Below are 24,030 nucleotides of genomic sequence, written 5' to 3' on the forward strand. Positions count from 1 at the left end.
TTTTATAAGTATAGCTTATGGTGAAGTTATGTTTGGCAGCATGGGATACAGCCTCCCAGAAAAAAATTGGGGCGGGTAATGCAATTTCATGCAATGACATCACTTTTCCTCAACCCAAACACCAAACGCTGAGGGAGAGAAAGAAAGAGCGGTTGCTGCAGAGGAGGACACCGCTAGAAAATGAATACAACTTATTAACGTAATATTCTACGAAAAACTAGTGTAGTTTCATTTTTATTAACCATGGCACGGCAACATCCTCTTCGGCAAATTCCAACCAAATGAGGTGAGTTTTCATAAACGGAAAAATTGCCATTTCATGTCCTGTAACGTTAGCTTGGTCGGTTTTTATGGGAGAGATTTGCTGGAATACCGACAGTGAACCTAGCATGCTTTTCTTTTTTCTCACCAGCGGAACAGTAAAGATTTGAACATATATATTCGTATTGCTTAAGATGTTGATGGCATTAGTTTGTTATTAACACTGAAATATCCTCATGTTTGCTATTTTCTTGCCTGGTTGTGTGTCAAGGGCGTAACAGTATTGCCCATGTTGGAGGGGACCAATTTTCGGTTTGGAGGGCCTGTCCCCAAGAAAAATGTACGTTTTTCTGACCACACTTCCTCCAGTCTAATGCAGTGGATGTATTTGTTGTTGGACTGCATTATACATGCTGGCTCAAACGCAGGCCTGTCGCAGTCTAGTCTGGTTTTTAAAGGTTGAAATCCGAAAAGGGAACATGGAAAAGGAACTGTCAACTCTGTAAATGTGCCAACGGTACATTTTCAGTTTTCACTTCTCACTGATGCAGACAGGCAGCTTATGGGAGTAATGTGCTTGCTTCATAGTGCAGTTTCTGTCAAAACCAGGATCTGATTGGAGACAAAGTTAAAGTGATATTCCACCATTTTAAGAGAAAATCAGGATTACAATGTAGTGTGTAACTTTGTGAGCTGTGAATATGTCTGCACCAAGGGTGTAGTGGAGGGTAAACCCAACTAAAACCAGTTGACCCATCTTTTTATTTGCTGAATTGAGTTAACCAAGCTTTTTAGAATGACACAAATCTTTATAATGCATATAATAGATTTTTCTTTATATTGGTGGTTTAGCTTATGATGATCACAGACTGGAGTCATTGTTTACCCTGTTTACCACAACATCACTGGTCTGCAGCAGTGTCACCAAATCCAGTTTCTGTACATTTATTGTACTTGATGATGATTTCAGTGATGCTGACGGCCAGAGGTGCAAAGTCTTCTCCATGTTCACAATGTGATGCGTTTGGTCTCAAAAGTATCGGAGAGCAAGTTAGCAGCAGGAAGTGAGAGCAAAAAGACATGAAGCTAATGTGCTAGGAGCATGTAGTTAGTGGTGTGATTTAAATTAATGAGCAGAATTCACATTTTTATTGGCAGCATGATCTTGATCAGAATACCAGTGATCACAGGTTGGCAGCATCACTGACCATCAATGAAAAGTAAATACTGAAACAATACAAGATATGCACCAATACAATCACTGGTGTTGGATATCGAGCAGATGCCATACTAAAATAGGGTATCAGTGAATTTCCCACACACAAAGGATGTTAGATCTTTCTACTGGTGAAAAATGGACTATAGCTGAATCGCTTTTGCCTAATTTCTCCAAACTAATGGTCTGAGTCTATATATTTCAGGAGAAGTAATTGATTGGATTGGTTCTCCTATTGGCCAGTGCTTCTCTGGATCAGCATAGGCAGTGAGAAAGTGTTATTGAAATATCCCCAAACAATGCAGCTTTTCAGTGAATGTGATGCCCTCTAGATTTTCTGAATGACATTGTAATCATGAGGAGTGGATTGCTACTTGTTTTTTTCCACATAGTGAAGGATTTCATTGGCAATAAAACATGTTTACAAGTATTCTCAATAACTTGTAGGCCTACTCAGAGACTGAGAAGATTTAAAAAGTTCTAAGCTAATGTTTTGTAGCTATTACAGTCCTTTTGTAGTGAAAAATATGCATGCTTAATGATCTGTGCCTATTAAGAACATTTGCAGAAATGACCAGAATTTAGGCTGTAAAATATTAAAGTTTGACTGAAGATCTCATGAGAAATACTCAATGAATCTTTTAGTGTTTGTGAGCTGCATTTTCCTCAGGTTGCTTAGAAGAGAAATGAAATGACGTACCCCTCATACCCTTCCAAATTGTCTGTTGATGTAATGTTTCCCATTTTTGGCAATTCCAAGCAATTCCACATTGAATCCCTCACAGATTACATGGCACAAAGGCCTATCTAAACTGTGACTTCATTAGTAAGCTACACCATTAGGCAAACTTCACGGTATGGACTCATTTCCTGAAAAATACACCACAAAAAATACATATACTGTATATAACTAATCGGGGAACTGATCTTCTCATTAGAGAAGTCATTCATTTGGTGAACATTGTTTATTCAAACCTCCGAACTTCCAAACTGAACAGTCTACCAAAAAATGCAGCAATGTAAAATTATAGCCTACTTTGTTGATTGGGTGGAATTATTGGAATTTTTTAGTTAATGTGTGTAACTGAAAGCATTTAAACATGAGACAGGAAGGCACTGAGCATTTCAGAATGTACGAGGGTGTATGTTTCATATTATGAATAAGAGTCGGTCATGAACATCAGGACACATCAGTGCTGTGAACATTTGATCCTTATGAATAACCTCAAAACTGCTGAGGGGTTTGGATAAAGGTGGTTTTACTTCTTACATCTGTGGTGTGTGTCTTTGTGTGTGTGTCTTTGTGTGAGCGCTCTGTGCGTGTTTCGAGCTTGACTGAAGTTTAGTGAAAGCTCTATCCCAGTGCAACTTTGAGATTGCATATCCAAGCTGTGCCGCATTACATCATGAAAAGCAGAGCCAGTGACTTATTCAAGTGTAATGGGCAGTATAAGTGCTCGCTCACCCTGTTCGCCTCTAATTGTTCACAGATGTTCTGCACGCCTTTGTGTCCCACATCTTGTTGCAGCAGGCTCATATAGACGCCACATACGGTCTTCAGACTTTATTATAGAGGGGAAACGTGGCAGGGAGTAAGTGTTTACAATTTGGCTGTTGGTGCTGTAAACTCAATCAGCTTTGGTTTTTAAATGCTCCCATTGAAGAGGGCACCAAGCCACCACAACACACAGCAGTATCTGTTGAGACAATGGCGCATATAGGCTACTTGAGATAATGTTGCGGTGAAAATTGTGGGTTACATGGAGCAAAAGACCTTCGGCGTAACCGCTAAGAGACATTCAAGGTCAGTCTCGCTGTGAAATGATCACTTTATTAGACTTGACGGTCGTAGTTCACCACTTTTACAGGGAGGAAAGAGCAACCGGACAATAATTCAGTCAGTTTGATGTCTCATCGGGGTGCGCAGACAGGTCAGAGTCTCCTGCAATCTTGGCCTATCTCTCCAGTATCCACCCTGCGGTTTGGCCTCCCCTCTGAATAAATGGCCATGCTTTGAAGATAGGCTAGGCTGGGGCTGGGATCCCTCCTTATCAGCCATCAGTTCAGCCCTTGATCGCCCTGCTGTCTGATGCATGCAGGTAGTGTAGTTACCATGGATATACAGCGAAGGCACTTCTGGAGCTCACATTAGCATCGAGAAATATTCATCAATTACCCCACGGAGTCGGAGCGATACGACAGAACTCACAGCAGGAGGGAAGACTTACTGAGATCTCCCCAAGACATCATCATGATCACTACTGTTTTCACACACACACACACACACAATGCAGATATTTAGATGAAAGGAATTATCTTTGCCTGTGTTGTTTCCCCCCACGGCCTTTTGTTTTCTTCCTTTTGAACTCACAAGCCACCTCAACTCCAAGCTGTTGGTGCTTATTTGTATGCATATCAACTAGAATCTTAGTTAAAGAAGTTACTGAGAACAACTTAAACCCTTGGCCCTGTGACTTCTTTCTCTCTACACAAACTGTCTTGGAGCCCGCTGTGTAGAATATGGCCTCTGAAATATGTATGATTGAATATGCTTCAGGAATCCTAATAGTGTGTGAGTGCAGAGCTACCACCAAATGCAGAGGACTCATTCAAAATCCACCCTACAGAGGAATCTGTGGTCACACAAACATTGAAGTTGGCAAAACACTGCTTTAGCTGCAGCTGTAACAAACATTCAATTCATCAGTCCGGCCAGAGAAAATATGGCTTGGAATGTAGCTTTAATCAATTCAAGCAAGCCGGGTCACCGCCACGTCCTGTTTGGCCAAAAAGGGAGTAAATGGCCATAATTTTGTTCAGTTATACGCAAAGCACAATCTATTAGATCCTGAACTCAGATTTTCATTTGAGGTGCAATCTACGATAACTTGGATTAAGACTGCTTAGATAAAGAATAACACCTACAGTGCAAGGCTTTGTCTATATTTAGGCTGTCTTGTATCCTCTGTATTGAACAGTGTTCCTTTGTGCACCCCTGGAGTTTATTTTCATTTGTCTTAAAATAAGTTGTTATTGAGGAGCTGTATGCACCCAGCACCCCCAACCCACCCCACCCCACCCCCACCCGTCCAATCCATAAACCCACTCCCACAAGGTGCTTAGTGAGCTCTAGATCTGCCGGTGCCTGAATGTTTTGAAATTCTCATGAGCTTCCTGTTTCAAATCCTCTCCATCAACCCAATCTATATGCCTTGAAAAACACTGAGGTACTCTTTTCCCATGGAAATTGTAGCTGACCGTTTACCATTGTTGTGATAGAGAGCTCGTTTGAGTCTTGGAGTGCTCTGCCCTGCCTGCAACAAGGATCTCCATATATACTCCATATATAACTCTCTTTTCAATGGGCTCTCCATATCTTTTATTCTATACCATAAATAGGTCTTCCTCTTGGCCAGACCTTGGGAAAAGGATGTGGATGATGAGGAGGAGAGCATGCTTGGCTCAGCTGAGATAGCACAATAGGCTTCTGGTGGAGTCTGAGCCGCTGTGCCTGGTAGCCAGATGTGGGGAGATTGGCCATTGCCAAACCGCTCACGCGCCTCCTCAACCTTCTCTGGTCTGGTGTCATTGTTCTCTACATGCCTGGTCTCGCCTTTCTTTTACAGTGTGGTCATACTAGTATAGCAACTCTATAGACTGGCCATAATGTTTGCTTGTGACCTGGATTAACTCGTCTGGCCTCACCAGCGTGTGTCTTGTTCAACACCATCACATTTTTTCCAGGCATGTCAGGGTTCAGCAGTTTGATGTTAATATGACTCATTGAGGATCAGGTAGTAAAGACGTTTGCTGACACACATGGAAATCTTGTGTGGAACTGGACAAAATTCAATTGTTCCTCTGGCAGTCTGGTTACACAGCTCGTAGTCTGGTTGGCAAGGGGACACCACCTCTCCCTGCAGTATTTACAGAGGTATGGAACCTGTCTTTATAGGGGCCATGACAAATGGTTTTCATTACTGGGCTTTTATGATTACAGAAATGAACTGAAGAGCATACTTTGAATCTTTTCACTTGTGAGCGATTTATTAAGGTCACCGTGGCTACAGAATGAGATTGTGATAAAAGAAAGTTTCTTCTAAAGTTTAGTACATGTGGAGGTAATTTCTCTTGGCTGTACATAGATTGTACAAATAGCTAAGATCAGCAACCCAGACTACAGCCTACTGCTGATGATGGCTCACTAGCTACGACTCCTGACTCCATAATGAGGTTCCACTAAGCCAAGGCTTCATGCAAATTAACACAAGAGGCCTCCACCGACACCATTGGGGTTTTTATAGCCCCAGCTGTAGACCCTGCCCATCTCCCAGCCGAGGAGTGAGTGTCACATTTCTTGTAGGTGGATTAGCGCTCCACCTCACATGGAGCCGTGCACATTACTGCCCATTAAACTGTCTGCCCCTCAATGGGGGTTTGTACCCCATGAGTCTGATTTACAACTCTAATTCTGAGTTCCCCTGACAGCTCGCTTCGCTCCGGCCGCCCTCTCCCCAGAAATAAGAACGGTCAAGATAGACCATCTGCCAACGGACCGTTGCATTTCCTTATCTTTGCACTTTTTTTTTTGGTTGGGATATTGTCTTTGTTGTGGAGGATGAAGGATTTTCTGTGTCATCTTATGTAATCAGGACACCTTCCGCTGTGTGTATGGAAATTGCTTGTTTGAAAACTCAAAAAGAGGTGACAGTGTGATGGCAGAGGCTTGCTTTACATGTTGTTTGCATTGAATTCCAAGTCAGTCAAATATGCTCATCCTGTATTCAGTTCCCGCATGCTTGTTTGAATAATTCTTCTCAACAAGTTTCTAGGAAAGCTTCCTTATACTATGACCCCTGTTTTACCACTCCTTGACATTCTTATGTGTAGCTCTCATCTATGTTAACATTACCATTGAGTATTTGAACAGTGAGTGAAGATCCTCACTTGGGGAAAGTGGATCTCAGAAGGGGTCACAATAGGCCTTTTATGTTGAGAGTTATTCTCATTCGCCTGTGTTAGCTCCAGGGTACCATGTGACTGCCTCTCATTCAGGTCATGTCAGCCTGCTCAGCCTTTGACCCTCTTAGAGGGGCAGCCAGTCCCTGAATGTCCCATTCATCCTATACAGATGTCTGTGTGCATTAATGTCTGACATAGCAGAGGTATGCCAATCCCCCCTTCATTCACTTTGTCGAGTGATATGCATAGTCTACCATCATATGTGCTGTGCTGCTATCTAGGTTGTTGATGTGTCTCTGCACCAGTGCCAGCTAGACAAATTCCTCTAGGTTTATTGTACTTAGCGATTAAAATGACTCAGTGATGGTCCGCCCTGTAGTTAGTCTGCTGGTTCTCCCTTTCGACCACTAGGTGGACTCAGATTAGAGGCCTGGGGAGGGACTGGGCATGACCGCCATATGTGTCACTAATAAGAGGATAAAATCCTCACTGAACACAAGCTCTTTTGATCCTGGTGATTTTTGATGCGAATCTCAATATGCATAGTGCTTTGTTTCTAGGTTGGGGTTGATGCCCTCTTTATCCTGCCTGGCTAGCAGTTTCCCAATATTGTAATCTGAGTCAACATATTTTGTCTCTGGGTTTTCTGAGATTTTCCATATTGATTTTATTGGCTGTCTGTTTATTTGACATTTATTTTGAAACAACAGCCTGGCTTTGCTCAATTTAGAGTTTTTGGCATGCATTTAACATGCAAATTGAAAATCTGGGAATCTGGGGCAAGTCCTTATTCGCCAAACTGGCTACACTGTTTTGGTCAAATCTATATTGCAACAGCCTGAAACAACGGACATTCACCCTGAGGCACTTAATTTTGTCCAGAGGAAGTCTGGTCTGGTATGAAGTTGATTCAGGTCAGGTCTCTTGTCTAGTCAATTAGGGTCAAATGAAAAAAGGAATAGCCCAACTTCTAAATGTCAGCCGAAGTAAGTATAGATATGTTACATTTTTACTGTTGAATCTTTGCAGAGGCAGTGACAGAAATGTGTTTACCTTGCATTTCTGCTTTATTGTGTTAGCTTCCCACCTTCTAGTCATGAAACCCATGTTTCCCTCCCCTTGCTGGTGTTGCCTTAGCATCCAGTCAGTTTGTCATCAGACTGGGCTAGTGTGTCTGGTATGTCTGGAGGTATGGGGGATGATGTGGCTTCATTAACCAGGAAACCAGATGAGTCATGCAGGGTGAAATCCTGGGGAGATAACCACAGAGACCGTGTTGTGATGCTTTTATAATAGGTTCATGCCTCTGACCAGCATGCTACAGACAAGACAGATACAGATGAGACATAGCAAGGCAAATTCAGTCCCACTGCAGGTTGGTGCTGGAACGCTCTTTATTAAGATTAGCATATGAGATAAACCACTGCATAACCATTTATTGTCAGTTCTGAATTTATCCTAATAGTAGATGATTTTTTTTTTTGCAATTGGTTTCTATTCTTTTCCTCAGCATAGTCACGCGGGACTCAATCCAACACTTATTACCAATGTGATTGAGAAAGAAAATCCTCTTAGCACAGAGCCTGTGTTCTTTCTAGGGCACTGAATGGCTCTGTGCAGAACTCTATCAGTCTAGCGCGGCTGTCGGATATCCTCTCTGTACGTTCCTTTGTCCGCTACATGGTAGGGTCTCTTTTGAAATATAACCCCCCTCTTCCCTTCTTTATGGCCCGAGCCAGCAGCTGTAGGGTTAATGTTTAGCAGCAGCAGCATAGGCAGAGAGGCAGGAGTTGTAGGGAGGAGGGGAGAGGGAGAAGGAGAGCAGAGGAGAGGTGGGGGCTGGTCCACAGCTGTTGTAGTAGGCAGGGTCTATTGGGGTAGGAAGCCTGCCTCACTCGCCCTGGAACAATGGGAGACATGGCAGCCTCTGCAGACAGCACAGACATACACACAATGCACATGCCCAAGGACAGGCCTTTTCTAGCTGTAGCATAGAGGAAACCGGCTTCCTTGCCACAGAGGGTGACGGCAGTCTTAACGGGAGGGGAAATAAAAAATCCCCTCCTCAGCCGGAAAACACAAATGTAAGGTTGTGGCCTCTCTCTCTTTTTTTTTTGGTGCCTTACATTTCATTCTGCTGTGAGGAGATCCCGGATGCGCTGACTGGATGACAGAGAAGGCAGCAGCAGCAAGGTGAGATGACCCAAAATTTTTACTTGTGGAAAAAAATCTGTAAATGCTGATGCGGTTTTCGTAGCTGACAGTGTATTCTCTCTGCCTGTCGTGCTGTGTTTCTGTGTCAATATCTTAGCAGATGTAGTTCAAACAGTGATTTGTATGTGAAGCAAGTGATGTGACAGAGGGGGAACACATGTTTTGGTAGTTTTATGGAGTTGATGAGCAGATGGACATGAATGGACATGAATGGACATGAGGTGACGCTTCAGGGCAGGTCTGCTTGCCTGTGTGTGTGTGTGTGTTTAGGTTAGTGCAAGGATCCTGGCATACGTGGGCTAGCCTACATTTTAGGACAACAGCGAAACCCTGCGCTGTTATCACACGGTGTCGTTTTTATCTTTACTGAACCAACACGGGATCACGCAGGGATTTGTTTTGGTTACAGATAACAATGTGTCATAAATCTGTCAATCGGATATCGTGGTGGGGGAGGCGCCGCACGTTGCCTAAATGTTGATGTTGTTTTGGTTGAATGTGTGAAAAAAACAAACACGCAGTTTCCCCTGTATCAGAGATGGTGGGCCCATAATGCATTTCCTTTGGGGAGGGTTGGGTGTGGAGGTTGCCTGGCAGAGATTTAGAAGGATCCTAGCGAGGGCCACCGTTCTGTTTGATTACTCTCAGACATACATGGCGCAGATCCAACCTTTCAGGCCTTTTGGGAAGGGAGCTCCCCTCCTACAGCCCCTCCCCCACCCACTACTCCACTGCCTCCCCTCCTCATCCCAAATATTGCTTGTGTACGATTCGTCTCGCTTCATATTGCCAAACATCAGACAGGAAACAGCAACGAGGGACCCCGACAGCCTGATTCTGTCTGCGTCCTCACCCGTAGCTCTCTCTTTTTAATATTTATCTGAAATTGCATCTATATTATTGATGCAGACAACGGTGTGGAAATGGTGTGTGTAAAAAAGCCACTTTGGCCTACATTTTGGGGAAGGATTCAGTCTTCTCAGATCTTGTTTAATTCCGCCGTTTTAGGATTTAGTTTTTTGTCACATTGTTTACATCCCCCGCCTACACACTTTGCCTACACAGCGAGAACTTCAGTCTGTGCCTTTCCAGATTGGCAGATGGAAAGGGTGGTGTTTGACATATCCTGAGACGGCCTTGCCTATGCCAAATCCCCGAGTGTGTGACTGACATGATTTAAGGAGCTTTTGTGCATTTCTCCTCTCTGCTTCGGCTGAGTCGCCTTTGAAATTTTTTCAGCCTTGCCCTCATTCCATGAATATCGTCTGCTCATCCTCATCCGCAGCATCTACCCAAACCTTGGTGCCTTTGAAAGCCCCGTCTCGATTCAGACAGCCTCGACACGGCATCACGTCGCTTCTCTTAGCGTCCGGTCGGCAAAAAAGCAAATCTGACCCTCGGAAAATAAATCCTGGTTAAAGTGCTGTGCAATCTTTGAGGTCTCTTGTGGTTTTTTTTGCAGCTCTGTTTTGTTTGCCTCATAACAGGGATCACAGATCACGGGCTTTTCTCCCAGGACCAGGTGTACAAAGGAGGACAGGGCCAGACCGTGTTTAGACGATCCGCTCTGGCTTTATTAAAACCCAGATTGAGAGGGCAGATGCTCAACACCTCTAATCCCATTTCAGTTTGACAAGATCTAAAAGGATCAGGCCCTGTTTCCTTATAGACTGCTTTTGGGAATGAAGAGTTAATGCTGTAGCACGGCGCCTAAACATATCCGGTGTGATCAGATACTACACTGGCACACTCAATGAAGACATGCCGCAGCAGACAGGGCGCCCCATCTAGGTTATAAATGAAAGCTTTGTAGAAACTGAACATAATTAACAGGGAACTCAGTTAATGGGGAATCCCACATTAGACTGGAATCTAGGATTAAAAAAAAATCATTGTAGCACACACTGTCTGCAGTGTACGTGTCCTATGTTATCAGAAGGACATAAAAGGGGAGTTCTTAAATGCTGTGTCTGCTGAATTATTCATCCATCTTTCTTTCATTACACTTTACAATGACTCAGAGATGAAAGGAAAGATGAGAGGGGCAGAGATTGAGGAAGAGAGAGAGAGAGCGAGATAGAGAGTAGTGGGGGCTTGTGGTCTTGGCATGGCTGGCGTCTGCTGTGCGCTGGTATCTCCCGTGGGCAATGGAGATTCTTCCTCTCCTTTCGGTTTCCTGTTCAGTCTGAGCGCGGAGGAAGGCCACGGCCTCAGCCTGCCACAGACCCGGTGCAGAGGTGACATTGGTCTGAGGCCCCCGCTGCAACCCACTCCCAAGCTCCTGTCATCGAATGACAACTTTTCAAGGTCCCATTAGGAGCCGAGCCACAGCCGAGCCGTGTGGTTCTGTCAGGGGGGATTCAGAAAGGGACACAAGTAGGATTGGCAGAGATGTCAGGAGCCCCAGTGGAGGAGAGCGGAGGAAGGGAATAAGAGAATGAGAAAAAGGATTTAGCGGGTTAACACAATGTGTCCTTTTGTTTTCTCTCTCCCAAAGCCCCTTGGTTTTGTTGTTGGGAGACAGAGGTGCCTGACAGGAGACTGACTCCTCTTCAAGGATCTTAAAGGGAGCTGATATCACAGGTGAGTGTGTGTGCATGTTTGTGTGTGTGTGTGTGTGTCCCACAGGACTAGAATAAGGCTTGGGGACTTCTTTATTTAGTCACTTGAAAAACAACATAACTTCACTGTGCAGCATGCAAAATGAGCTCATTTTTCAATGTTTCAGTTCACTATTTTATTTGTTGGTAATCAATAGAATATGCAACATTTTTGTCGTAGGACTCTAGTGAAGATGCTGAATTGGCAGAGGAGTTAAAGTGGAAATGATCTTTGCTCTGCTCTAGAAGCACCTGCCCTGTTACATTCCCTTTGTGTCTTTGTCTATTTGTCAGCGGGGTTGTTGATAGATAGACTTTGTTTACTGCACATAAAAAAGTGCATTCTATTACAGTGGTATCCACCCATGAAAACCGACCTCCCTAGCTATTGCTGCTGGGTAATTCCTTTAAAAGACGGCTATGGCTATTTATTTACAATAGATGACACATTAGTTTTCTGCTGGTATAGGGTTGCATATTTTTTGTTTCCCGGCGAATGCACACAAATGTCCCTGAAGCTCCCATTTTTTTATATGCAGGTATCCATTTTACAGCCATTTTAGGGAGAACAAAAACACTACATGCTCACTTGGCTCAGAGGCTAACACATGATCCAGCCTGTTTTGTTCGATGATTGGAGCTTTAAGCTGCGAACGCTGCGCCTCGCTGCACTTTGTTTACACTTGCAGTGTCTGATTTAGTGGCTGTGTTTTGGGAAGGGTTGGTTTTCAAAAACAAAGCAAAGCCCTATGCTGACTTTGGCCCTCTCTCTTATCTGTTTGCTTTTTCGCCTTCTTCCCTTTCCCCTTTTTATCATCAATTACCAGCATCCTTGCTTGTATTCTCTGTCCTATCTGTTCATTTCGACAAAGAAGGGAAAACTTTTGCAATCCCAGATCTGTGCAAGTTTTATCTAAAGCGTCCCAATCAAAATGTAAATATCACAGATCTGTGTGCAGAAGTTTTCTCTTCCCTCGATGGATTTGATTGTATGTCCAACACCTTAGCGAAGTTTGACCAGGTGAACAGTATTCATTTTACAGTATCTGATTATGTTTTGAAAGCAGAAGGGTTTTAGCTGGTGTAGAGAATTCCTGGACATCGAGTGTAAAAATAGTATTTTATCTTAAATATGGTTTAGCTTGGGTTAGTGTGAAGTGAAGTCCCTATTTCTGTAGAGTGGACATGTTATGTTTGTTATTGGCCATGCATAAAGGTTAAGGGCAAAGGTTACACTTATTAACGCACTGTCCTATTTAATAAGGCTATTTTAATGAATTACTTTATTTCCTGTACTAAGCATTTTGTAGTTGTCATATTCTTTTCCTCCATTATCTAGTTTTAGTTATCCAGATCAGTTGTGTCTTTCCTCATCATCTAGAATTTTGTTTTGTTTTGAGGTGAAATGTTTTTTCATGTTTTTTCTCACCTGCACAAATTTGTAATATTTTTCTTTGTGTTAGTTTTCTTTTCTTTTTCTCTACTTTCTGTGTTTTAACATTGTGTTTTATCACCGCATTCTATCAAATGAACTAAACTAAAATGACCAAACTGGGCCTATTGTATGTCTAAGAGTATGACTCCATAATCTGGCCAATAAGATGTAAATACATGCATAGCCTATTTCCTCCTTATCACATTTCAGAGAGCGTGAGAGTGAGATTCATACATTATAGGCTCTGAGCCTATCAGACTGTACAGATTGAAATAGAATATATCTTGCATTTTCCAGGGTAGAGTTTCTTTCGTGATGAATTGCTTTTAGCGACGAATACAAATGTCCTTAGAATATTGCATCGTTCCAGAGTGGGTTGATAAAATACCCGCCAGCCAGTGAGGCCACACGGCAGTGCGGTCTGCAGAGCAGCAGCAACATTAACTCGCTTTGCATTCCCCTCGCGGCTTCTCTCTATCGGCCGCTGACAGTACCAACGGCTGTAAGTCTGCCAGCCGAGCTCTGTGGAAGGAGCTCCCTGGCACTGCAGCCCCACTGGGACACACTGAGCCTCTCCTCCGCCCTGTCAATGGGCCTCTGTGTGGAGAGTCACGGGCTCCTAAACCAGCACCATGACAATACTGCAGTTCACAAAGCAGCCAGCAGTGCTCTCTCTCTCTGTCTCTCTCTCTTCCCTGTCTCTCTTTCTTCTCTCCCTCTTCCCCTCTCTCTCTCATTCTACAGGATGTGAAGTCAGTCATTAACAAGGGCTGAATCACTTGGTGTTCTTTGATCTTTTGATCGTTTCTTTGATTGGGCGTCGATACTCCTTACATCCAGTAGTCCTTTTAGATGTGAAGGCCTGTTGGATTCTAGATAAATGGGACGCAAGTTGCAAGTGATGCTTCTTTCTAGTGGTGTTTGCAGCGAAGCTAGTGACGTTAACCCGGCACATGAAAAGAAGCCACAGTGGTGGCGGCGGCGGCACATTTTCATGTTATATTTAGTATCACTTTTGTTGTCTTTTGGTACACGCTGTAATTTCCATGTGAATGTTCATAAACACACAGAGATGCGTGCGTGCTCTCTGCCCTCCTGCCCGGAGCTTTAATGTGCATTAGTGAAGAGAAAAGCTGGTATTTATAACCACTCAATAACGCTCCTGTGTCCAAGGTTAAACGGATAGCTAATATCTGCTTCCGTTCTTAGATGGACTGCATTGATCAGCCTTCCATTATATGTGCAGATTTGGCCGTGTTCAGTCAATCGCAGCTCAGTAAGAAGCCTACACTTTGGATGGTGCTGCTTAGGTTTGTTTGTGGGGATTCACAATACACAAGCCAGTGTTGTTCAATAATCTTCCTGTAAACGCTTCCCAAATAGCTCTAGTTACATAAGGCTTGGGTGATCTGCACTAGTTGGACTGATGATTTCTTAGGAAACCATTGCAAGCTATTGGACAGGACCCAGTGGTGTTTTAACTGAGTTTTATACTGTATGTGAGCGTGTGTGTGTGTGCTGTGTAGGTGTTGTGTAGGTGTTTATGTGTGTATGTGTATGTGTGTGTGTTTTTGCGTGTGTCACCTGTCCAAGACTGGTCTAACACTGCTTGAATCTGTGCCAGCTACAGACTGGGCAGGCGTCCAGCCAGAGAATTAAGCCCATCTTATCCCCTCTAATAACTCCTTAAGATCTGACTGTAGGATCTAGGTCCACCTCGCCTCACCTGCTTCTCCTTTCGGCCCTTCCCTTCTGTACTGTCGCACAGTCAACGCGTGCGCACAAACACACACACACACACACACACACACATGGAGCCATGCCTACTAGACTGGTCCTCGGCCATATGCCCTGCGGTGTAGCATGCTCATCGGCTCAGACAGCCAGTGCACTCTGCGTGGTGCTGGAGTTTGATCCGTGAATTTGTTGGAGCTGCAGACCATCAGAGGGAGACGGATACACAGGCTAATCTTTCTGGGATCTGTAGCAATGCAGGACAGATGGATTATCACTGTGTTGCATTCGCTCAGTAATCCTCCATATAGGTACTGTGGAATCAACAGTAAGATCTACTGCATAGATTACACACAGTCTCAGCATTGTAGTTAGGAAGATAGTGTTGTCCATATTTGTGTTGTGTGTCACAAATGCTGTAGAAGGCCTACATCAAAAATAGTGTTGAAACTAAGTGCTGTGGCTGTCATATAAACAGAGTATAAACAGAGTGTAATGGTGGTAACAGCGTTAACGTCATTCTTGCAGATGAGAACATTGTCTGATGTAAACCAGACCTGGTATCCTTAGTGTTTGTTTTGGCCTGCTTGGAGTACCAGATGGGTGGGGTTTACTGCATCAGGACTATTCAGATAGCTGTCTGCCACGTTGTCATTCATAGAAAAGTTACTAAACTAACTAAATTGACTTTAAAATACTTTTTTGTAATCGTCTAAACTCTCTGGCACTCATCATTGCATCATCCTATATGTGGCAGAAACCCACCCATGCGCTACTCAATGAAAGTTAAAACAAATACTAAAATTATTTGTAGTTACTGTTTGACCCAGATTTGATGTAAACAGAGTGTAATGGTAATTAAAGTGTTAACCTTTCCCTTGCAAATGAGAAGAACAATATTTGGTTTAAAGAGAACGTGATGGTGGTTACAATGTTAAATTCTCTCTTGCAGACAGGGCAGGAAAAATTGCAAATTTGTCCTCTGGCAACAGTGGCTGATGGGTTCCAGATGTATTTTACCAGCCAAATATGACTTTTAGGAAAGAATAGATGTTTGAATGATGGCTGGTTACCTGCCAAAGTGGCTGCTGCACCGTGTTCGCAGATGAGAACATTTGCTGTAAAGAGTGCGATGATGATATTTACAATGTCACCTTCTCTCTTGCAGATGATAACAATGTCCGATGAGACAGAACAGAGAATGTGTGATGAGGACTTCGGTTCGGACGAGGAGGGGGAGGAGGCAGACGTGGAGTCTTACCTGGAGGACAACAGCAGCGAGCTCATGGACAGACTGAGAGAGCTGGAGGTGAGTAAACAAGAGACACTCTGCATCACAAGCTACATTTGAATTAAAATGCTAATGAACAATGCAGCGAATTAAATAGTAGGTAATTGAGTGTGTCCCAGTGGGTAAGACACATAGTACTGCCATTGTGGACTCAAGTCTGGCTCATGGCATTTCTCCCATCTCCTCTCTCCCATCTTCTGCTTCACTTCCACAGTAAACAAGCATAAAAATAGTGAAGTAATCTTTTTTAAGTAGTATCTAGTATTTTCAGCTGCAGTTTCTATTTTTACTCTTCTTTTATTTTTGAGCATTATGTTTTATTGATATTTTACCTTTTCCTCACAGGCAGAGAATTCTGCTCTGATGTTGGCAAATGAGAGTCAGAGAGAGGCTTATGAAAGATGCCTGGATGAGGTGAGTTCTTACTGCCCAGTGTCAGCTATGTCTTGAAAGAAAGTCTAATGCATGTTGCACAAACAAATGTATAAATGAATCTGTTCATTTGTCAGTTAATTTAGAAATTGATGTTATTATAATTAACTAATAACTCGTAAGTCACTCTGGACGCATCAACAAAATGTCTAAAATGTAAATATTATCTTTTCTTTACTGTGTTGTTATTAGGTGGCCAACCATGTCGTCCAAGCCCTGCTAAACCAAAAGGTAACAACATAAAACTGCATTTGTGGATCTGTTTTTGGATTTCCTTTAACTTGAGCAGTAAGGATACGGATGTTATACCTGCTTTGTGTGTTACTGAACAGGATCTCAGAGAGGAGTGCATCAAGCTGAAGATGTTGGTGTTTGACCTGGAGAGACAGAACCGGGCGCTTTGTGAGCTTTTCCAGCAGAAACTGCCCAATCACCCCACTGCTCACTACCAGGTAAATTAACACACCCTCCTTTATGATAATTCATAATGCATTTATTATATAGGCCACAACTCTGGTTCTCAAGACCCAATAGAGCTGCAGATTTCTACTTCACTTCAGCCTCATTCTTTCAAACACTGCTGTGCTTGTAATGGATCTCAGTGGTTTCACCTCTGCTCTATATTGTTCCAACAGACACCAGGACAATGTTGCTTTTAGTTGTGTGTGTATACAATAGCCTATAGTGTATACAATGTCATCATAATTGCTTCATGAATCTCCTGTTACAGGTCCAGCCGGGACCCCTCCCAGACTACAATGCACAGCTGCACAATGACTCTGCCAAGCAGGTGGAGCCTGCACAGACTGAAGCACAAGCCAAGGTGATTATTACACAGCCTACGCAGCAAAACTTTACCAAACATAAAGTGAAGAGTGAAACAGGGGGATTATGTCATAGGCTCTGAATGTTAGATCAGGCACGCCACCTGTGTGTGACGTAATAACTGGTGATGCTCTGACATTTGCTCCTTTTTCCACTATTGTGCTTGAAAGATTTCCATTGCTAATCTCCCTTGCACTCATTTCCTTTACGCATGCATGCAAAGGTCTTGGCTTTTGATGAATTATGTTGCTTGACTCACATTGAACTGCCAGCAGTGAATGGTATGCTGATAGAGATCTCTTTCTATCCAAAGGGAAATGGCTACCGCACACAACATGCCTCCCCAGGCCCTCGCGGCCCAGCCGCCTCCATGGAGGCTCTGTCTCCCTTCTTCAAGAAGAAAGCACACATCCTGGAGGTCCTTCGCAAGATGGAGGAGACAGACCCTCTGAAGTTCCACCCCTCCACCACTAGCCTCTCCTTCTGCGACTACAGCCAGGTGCTCATGTCCACAGAGGCTGTTCTGGCCACTGCGGACCCCCTTCCATTACAGTGCAAACCCCACCACACACACTGCCGCTGCTCCTGCTCTGACACTGACACACACCAGCATGTCAACGGTGAAGGGGCAGTGAAGTGTGAGGGAGGTAACACCTGCTGTTTACACTGCAAGAGGAGCCCAGACAGTCCTCCCAAGCCATGCAACCACGTCTGTAGTCCTCCAAAAGCCAACTCAGCCACCCAGAGCCATGTTGTTCCCGCAGCTGCTATGAGCGAATGTCACAGTAAGAGCACAACGGTGGAGTCCATTCCCCCGTCAAAACAAAGCATCAAGAATGACAACCACCAGCAAATAGCAGGCGCCGCCCCCCACTCATCAATCACGGAAACAGCCAATCACAGCCTGGAGGTGATGGGAGTGGAGCAGGAGCAGGCTTCCGCGGAGAGCTGTCCAAAAGCTAGTGCCTCTGAAGAGCTCACTGGTTTCTATCCCACCTCCCACCTGCCCGTCCCCATGAAGGAGAGCACTCAGGACGCCCACTGTGACGTGGAAACGAGAGACGCCGTTCACAATGGGTTGATGCTCTCCTCCATCAACAACTCCATGTCTAACGACCCCTCGGCCGTCCCAGAGAAAGACAACACAGACGCAGAGGCTTCCTCTGTGAGAGCCAGTGCCTCCCTCAGCCCCAGCTCCTCCTGCCTCAGCGATGTCAAAGCCGCTGCCATCAACTCCCCGTCCAAGTTGCTCAAGTTCCTGAAGATCCCCACAATAGGGGAGAAGGCTCAGGCTTCGACCAGTCCCGTCCGTTTAAGTCCCCAGCTCACCCGCAACTCTAGGATCCCCTGTCGCACCAACAACTACGAGGTGTACCATTCTCCTGTTCCCACGCGCAGAGCCACCACCACAGAGAGATGCAGGCAGCCCCCTCCTCCACCCTCCAGGTCTGAGTCCTACCCAGCCACACACTCGGCCCCAACCTCCCCACCCCAGCCCGAAGACGCCTGCTCCCCCCCAGCTAAGGAAATAAGCTACAGCAGCCTCTCGGCACCTAAAGCCAGTGCCGGCCCTAAGCTGGGCCCGGCCACTTCCTCCTCCACCTCCTCCTCCTCACCCAAAGTATCTCAGAGGGTCCCTCACTATGAAAATGTCTCTGATATGTCCACCAACTCCCGAGAAGAGGAACCACCCCAGGGTCTTGAGAAAAGAACCACGCTCCCTTCCCAAACAAAGGTGAGCGGTGGTGAGAGGAAGCTAGTGAAGTCACTACCGGAGAGCGTCCTCAACCCCCCGCCTCAACGCAAGCAGTCATCCTCCTCCACCTCAGAATCCACATCAGATGAGGAAGAAGAAACAGAGAGCCCAGTCTGGGTTAACCACCACAGCCTGCCCAGCTCGTCTGCCCTCAGCAAAGTTCAAGGCAGAGTTAACTACTCACGAACCAGAGACAAACAGGAGACAGATACAAGGGAGACCGCCATGCAGAGCTCTGAGGTCACCCAGCCTCCCCCTCCACCTCCAGCTAAGAGGAACGATCCCTCATCCATCCCCAAGAGGCCTGGGACCGGGCCAGGGAGATCCCCGGCTGATTCCAGTCACCATGCCTTCAAAGACAGGCTGGCTGCACTGGGCAAGCTAAGGAGCTCAGAGGATTTACAAGTCAGCGTTAGGCCAGTCGACACGGCAAATACAGAGAGCAATGCCACCTATAACGATGAAAGGAGTAAGACAGCGGAGAGGCCCATTGAGCACCATAAAGAGGAGCAGAGACATTCAAAATATACAGACTCTTTGGATGGTAAACCTAAAGCTGGTAGTGGTGGTTTGAAGTATCCTGGGCCATCTCAGTTGTATGAACCAGGGGTGAAATCTCTGCCCACCGGTCCAGCAGTGGTCAAACCAGAACTGTGTGTGACCAAGACAGAGAGCCCCAAAAGTAAAATCGGTCTGCCATCTCCCAACACGGATGCTCCCCAGGTACTACGCAACAACATGAAGTGTCCTGGCTCCTTGAATCTGGCCTACAATGCTAAACCTGGCCTCAGCCCTCACAGCAGCAACAGCCCCAACAAAATACCCCCTAAGTCGCCCTCCAAACCTTGCCAGGGCCCCTCCGTCCACAGAGGGGGGAAACCCGGAGAGGCCCCGCGCTACTCCTCCAAATCAGAGGAGAGGTCCAAGATCGGCGGGAAAGGGAAAAAGAACCCGATGTACGGAGACAGCCTGCCGCCTCCTCCTCCGAGACCTCCATCCGACATCCAGGAGGAGAAGCCGTCGCACCCGGGCCCTAGCCCGCAGTCGGCCATCGAGCAGAAGGTGATGAAGGGCATCGAGGAGAACATGCTGAAGCTTCAGGAGCAGGACAGAGGAGGGCAGGGCGCCGAGGTCAAGCAGAAAGCCTCCAACGGCATCGCGAGCTGGTTCGGCCTGAAGAAGAGCAAGCTGCCGGCGCTGAGCCGCAAGACCGACGGCACCAAGGTGAAGGACGAGAAGAGGGAGTGGAAGATCAACATCCCCTCGGTGGGGAAGGACTCCGTTAAGATGGCCACCAGGTGTAAGGAAGGGGTGGAGGGTCTGAACATCTCCACTCTGATGGAGAAGGCGGAGGGGCTGAGGAGAGCGCTGGAGGAGGAGAGGGCGTACGTGGAGAGGTCAGGCAGGGGTCACTCCTGCGAGGTGGTGATGGACCAGGCTCAGGGACAGCTGGCCGTCATGTACAGGGGAGCGCGCTCCGACAACTTCATGCAGCAGCTGCTAAACAGGTGAGGAGTGGAGGACAAGTGAATTCTGAGACTGATTTAAGATACAAATTGTAACTTTCATGTACAGTCTAATACTGTGTCTCCACCACTATTGACATTTTCTGAGATGAAAGTAGGGCTTAAAAGTCTTAGCTGGATGTTTGTGTGTGTCACTGCAGAGTGGATGGGAAGGACATGATCAGCGTGCCCCAGCGCCGGCTCTCGTTCGACTGTAAGAGCTCCAGGCCAGTGTTTAGTCAGCAGAGCGATCTCATCAGTCACACCACCAGCCGAGACGATATGGAGAAGGTACTCCTTTGGTTACACAGCCTTTCATTAGCTATTTGTTTATCTATCTCTGTAGTTCGTAGATTGACAAATGATTTCACATCTACATTAATGATGAAACAAATAATTTGACAGACAAGAAGGCCAGTGAAAAAGATCATTCCCTTTGATCAGTAAAATAAGTTCTACACAGTAGGCTCACAACTTTCAAAAAAGCCAAAACTTATCATCTTATCATTTGGCAAACTATTTTCTCGAGCTACCTATTTGAAGAGCTGAATTTGAGTTGATTCAATGTCATGCTTTGTTGTTCTCTTATGCAGGGATCAGACAGAATCAGCAACGTCACATCAGATGAGAACCTTGTAGATTCAGTTCACTCTCAACACTTTGCAGGTAAGAGGAGTCTGCTGGGAATTTGTCTTTTCAGAGGAAACAAATAGCACACATTGACAGGGTTCATTTGCACTGTTAGTGGAATCATAATTGCTGTGAGGACACTGAATTTCACTCTCCTCTCTCCTCTCCTCTCCTCTCCTCTCCTCTCCTCTTCTCTCCTCTCCTCTCCCCTCCCCTCCTCTCCTCTCCTCTCCAGGTTCTGGTGCTTCCACCTACACCCTGGACAGCGGCATTGGTACTTTCCCCCTGCCTGACTGCAGCAGCGGTGCAGCAGGAAGGAGCCTGTCCAAGACGAGGGCCGGGGCGGAGCACCATGCCTCCGGCTCCCCGGGGAAGGCTGGGCGACGGGCCCGCACCTTGGACAGGGAGATGACTTCACAGGAGGAGTGTTACGCGCCGCACAGACAGCTGATTCCCACCATTCAGTACGGCTCCATGCTGGAGGGGAGAAGCTCAGCTGGCGTCATCCGTGAAGGTGCCAATAATTCCATCCTAAACTGTCATACCTACGCTTAATACCCGTTTGAAGTGATCAAGTCATTCCAAACATTGTCAGTTAAAGTCTATTACCCCGACACAGCCTGCAAACTCTGTGCTGTGCTCAGTGATAAAGAAAAGCAGAGATTCTGCAGTTTCTAATTATAGCAAATATCCCATGCTAGCTAACAGGGAAATGTGGATAATGAGGGGCTTATGATATCCTAATTTTCAATGCAACAACACAAGGATAAGATGGCAACTCGGATGTGAATATATCGCTCATTATAGAGATACCATAGCTCAAATAAATATATGCATGACATTGAGCAAGGACACAGATAAAGTTGTTTATTTCCTGTGAGGGAATATTTAAGGGAATGTTATTGTTAAAGGAATGAACCGTTTAATTACCCTTTCCTCCTTGAAATAGGAATTAAGACCAGTGTTCATGGTTTAGCTCCTGAGAAATAGATTCATGTTGGAGGCTGTTTACACAGTGAATTTAGTACTGTGTGTTTTGCTGATAATCAAAAATGTAATTTTGTATGTTTGGTGAAAAATCCCGCGTCCCGTTTGTATTGAAGGGACAATACGTGAACGCATGTCTTGAATCAGTCCATTTGTACCATGTACAGACAAAGAGGCCCATGGACCGAACATGTTCTCCCCCCGCTCCAAGACATGGACCTTCCCCAACCTGAAGACGCCAGCAGGACCCACAGAGGTGTACCTGGCAGTGGAGGAAGAGGAGGAGGAGGCAGTGTCCTACGGATCACCGTTCAGAGGGGTGTGTTGAATATGGTTAATGACTGATTTTCAATTACATCCAAACTTGATCGATTTGAGATACAGTTTTACGAGGCTGTTTGGCCACATATTGTCCATAGCGTTTGGGACAATGCTGGACAGCAGCATGCAAGAAGGAATTATCTAGGCCACCATCACCATACTGGAAATACTTTGCAGTCAGTAGAAAAGCATTTAAAGTAGGGATACATTTTTAAATCTGCACTCACATCTTACATAATGTAAAAACACAGCACCACATTCTCCCTTTAGAAATGAATTATTAACCACCAGACTATTAAAGATTCACAATTGGATGATTTCTGAAACCTGTGAATGTGTTACATAAAATGAAACTTGTGAGCTAAAACATGCCCCACCCCTCTGCACCCGTCCAGAGCGTGAAGCCCAGTGGTCCCTCTTCCAGCCGCGTGGTTGACCCAGGCAGCCTGCCCGTCCCGTCCCAGTCGGGGCTGAGCCGCAGGGGAAAGACTCGCACTCCCAGCGTCCCCGAGATGAGCCGGGAGGCCGGGCTGGAGCTGCTCAGGGAGCGGCCGGAGGAAGCCCTCTCCCCCAGCCGCCCTCAGGTCCTAGAGACCCCCGAGTCGCTCAGCGATTCTCTCTACGACAGTCTGTCGTCCTGCGGCAGCCAAGGATGATACGGCCGGGGCCGGGGACGGGGGGGGGGGGGGGGGGACAGGAAGGACCGGAGAGGCAAACGCTCATCTAGGCTAGAGACTTTGACAACACACAATAAGCCCTAGCAATGTTTTTAACATGTCTCCTGATTGCTGGCTGTACTGTGATGCTGCTGACCCGCCACCTTTGAGGAACATGGAAAAGAAACTGTGCTCTGTTGATGTCCACAAGAACATTCTGGTGACGACGCTCGTCATGTCTCATCATCTTTAACTCTGTTGCAACTGGAAAGACGGATTGATGGACTTCTCCTCAGGATTTCTAAAAAACATGAAACCAAAAGCCACCCAAATAATATAGGTTGTTCACCATCACTTTTTCACAATGAAATTGACTGTGGACACTTATGTTAAATTCATGTATACAGGACTACAAAAAAAAGCATGGCCAAGCTAAGGATTATCACAAATTGTCACTCTGATATAAAGTACTTGTTCAGCTGAATTTTGCCTCATTCCTGTCTTTTTTTCGCACCCTGGTAGAGGGTTCTTTATTCTGTACTTCATGGAAGCGATGAAGCGCTGACCAGTCAAATAGCCGACATACTGTACCAATACATCCATTCTGTTCTTGACATCAGTTCACAACATAATGTACTGAAAAATAGTATTTCCTTATTGAGCTCCTTAAAAAAAGAATGTTCATGTCTGTGATTCTTAATTGCTAAACTCATGCATCACAATTTTAATGTATAAACAATTTTATTGATCATGTTGAGATTATTTCTCTTTTGTGACCAAGAAAGGTTGCCAGAATATGTCTGTGTTTTAAATCATAATACGTTTAAAGGTAATATATACCAGCAATAATATCATAGAAAAGAGAAATGGCTACACTATTCAATGAATAAGTATTTCTATTATTTATTTATTTTAAGTGAAATGTACATCATTTGCGGTCATCTTTTTTTGTAATCTTTCTGTGAAAATTGCAGTCTCCTTGCTTAGTAGGTTATGTTCATATCTTGTATGTCAACATCTCTGTTGCGGTCTGTTCCCTAGCTAATAGAGGTATATGTACCTACTGCCGTTTTTTCAACTTTCTAATTAAAATGTTTTGATTTAGTTCTTGTGTGTTAGTTATAAAAGCACACTATCTGGCTGCTAACTTTTCATTTACACACACATTTAATATCCAAGTGTAATTTCTATATTTGCAGCAGGGC

At 45.2% G+C, this 24,030-nt stretch overlaps 1 protein-coding gene across 2 annotated transcripts; it reads left to right on the plus strand.

Moving 5' to 3' along the window:
- Window positions 1–161: 161 nt before the first annotated feature.
- On the plus strand, window positions 162–24,026 carry nckap5l (NCK-associated protein 5-like). Of its 2 annotated transcripts, XM_071915513.2 has the most exons (14): window positions 232–286; window positions 8,587–8,632; window positions 11,151–11,236; window positions 15,591–15,731; window positions 16,059–16,127; window positions 16,338–16,376; window positions 16,478–16,597; window positions 16,876–16,968; window positions 17,284–20,234; window positions 20,393–20,522; window positions 20,825–20,897; window positions 21,097–21,375; window positions 22,016–22,167; window positions 22,565–24,026. In XM_071915513.2, the coding sequence occupies exons 4-14, from the start codon at window positions 15,591–15,593 to the stop codon at window positions 22,823–22,825; spliced, it is 4,308 nt and encodes a 1,435-aa protein (XP_071771614.2). In that variant the 5' UTR covers window positions 232–286; window positions 8,587–8,632; window positions 11,151–11,236; the 3' UTR covers window positions 22,826–24,026. The 2 variants fall into 2 exon arrangements, with proteins under 2 accessions (XP_071771615.2, XP_071771614.2); XM_071915514.2 differs by lacking the exons at window positions 8,587–8,632; window positions 11,151–11,236 and having other exon boundaries at window positions 162–286.
- The last annotated feature ends 4 nt before the right edge of the window (window positions 24,027–24,030 follow it).

Source organism: Centroberyx gerrardi, chromosome 14 (assembly GCF_048128805.1).
Source record: "Centroberyx gerrardi isolate f3 chromosome 14, fCenGer3.hap1.cur.20231027, whole genome shotgun sequence".
NCBI classification, from domain to species: Eukaryota; Metazoa; Chordata; class Actinopteri; order Beryciformes; family Berycidae; genus Centroberyx; species Centroberyx gerrardi.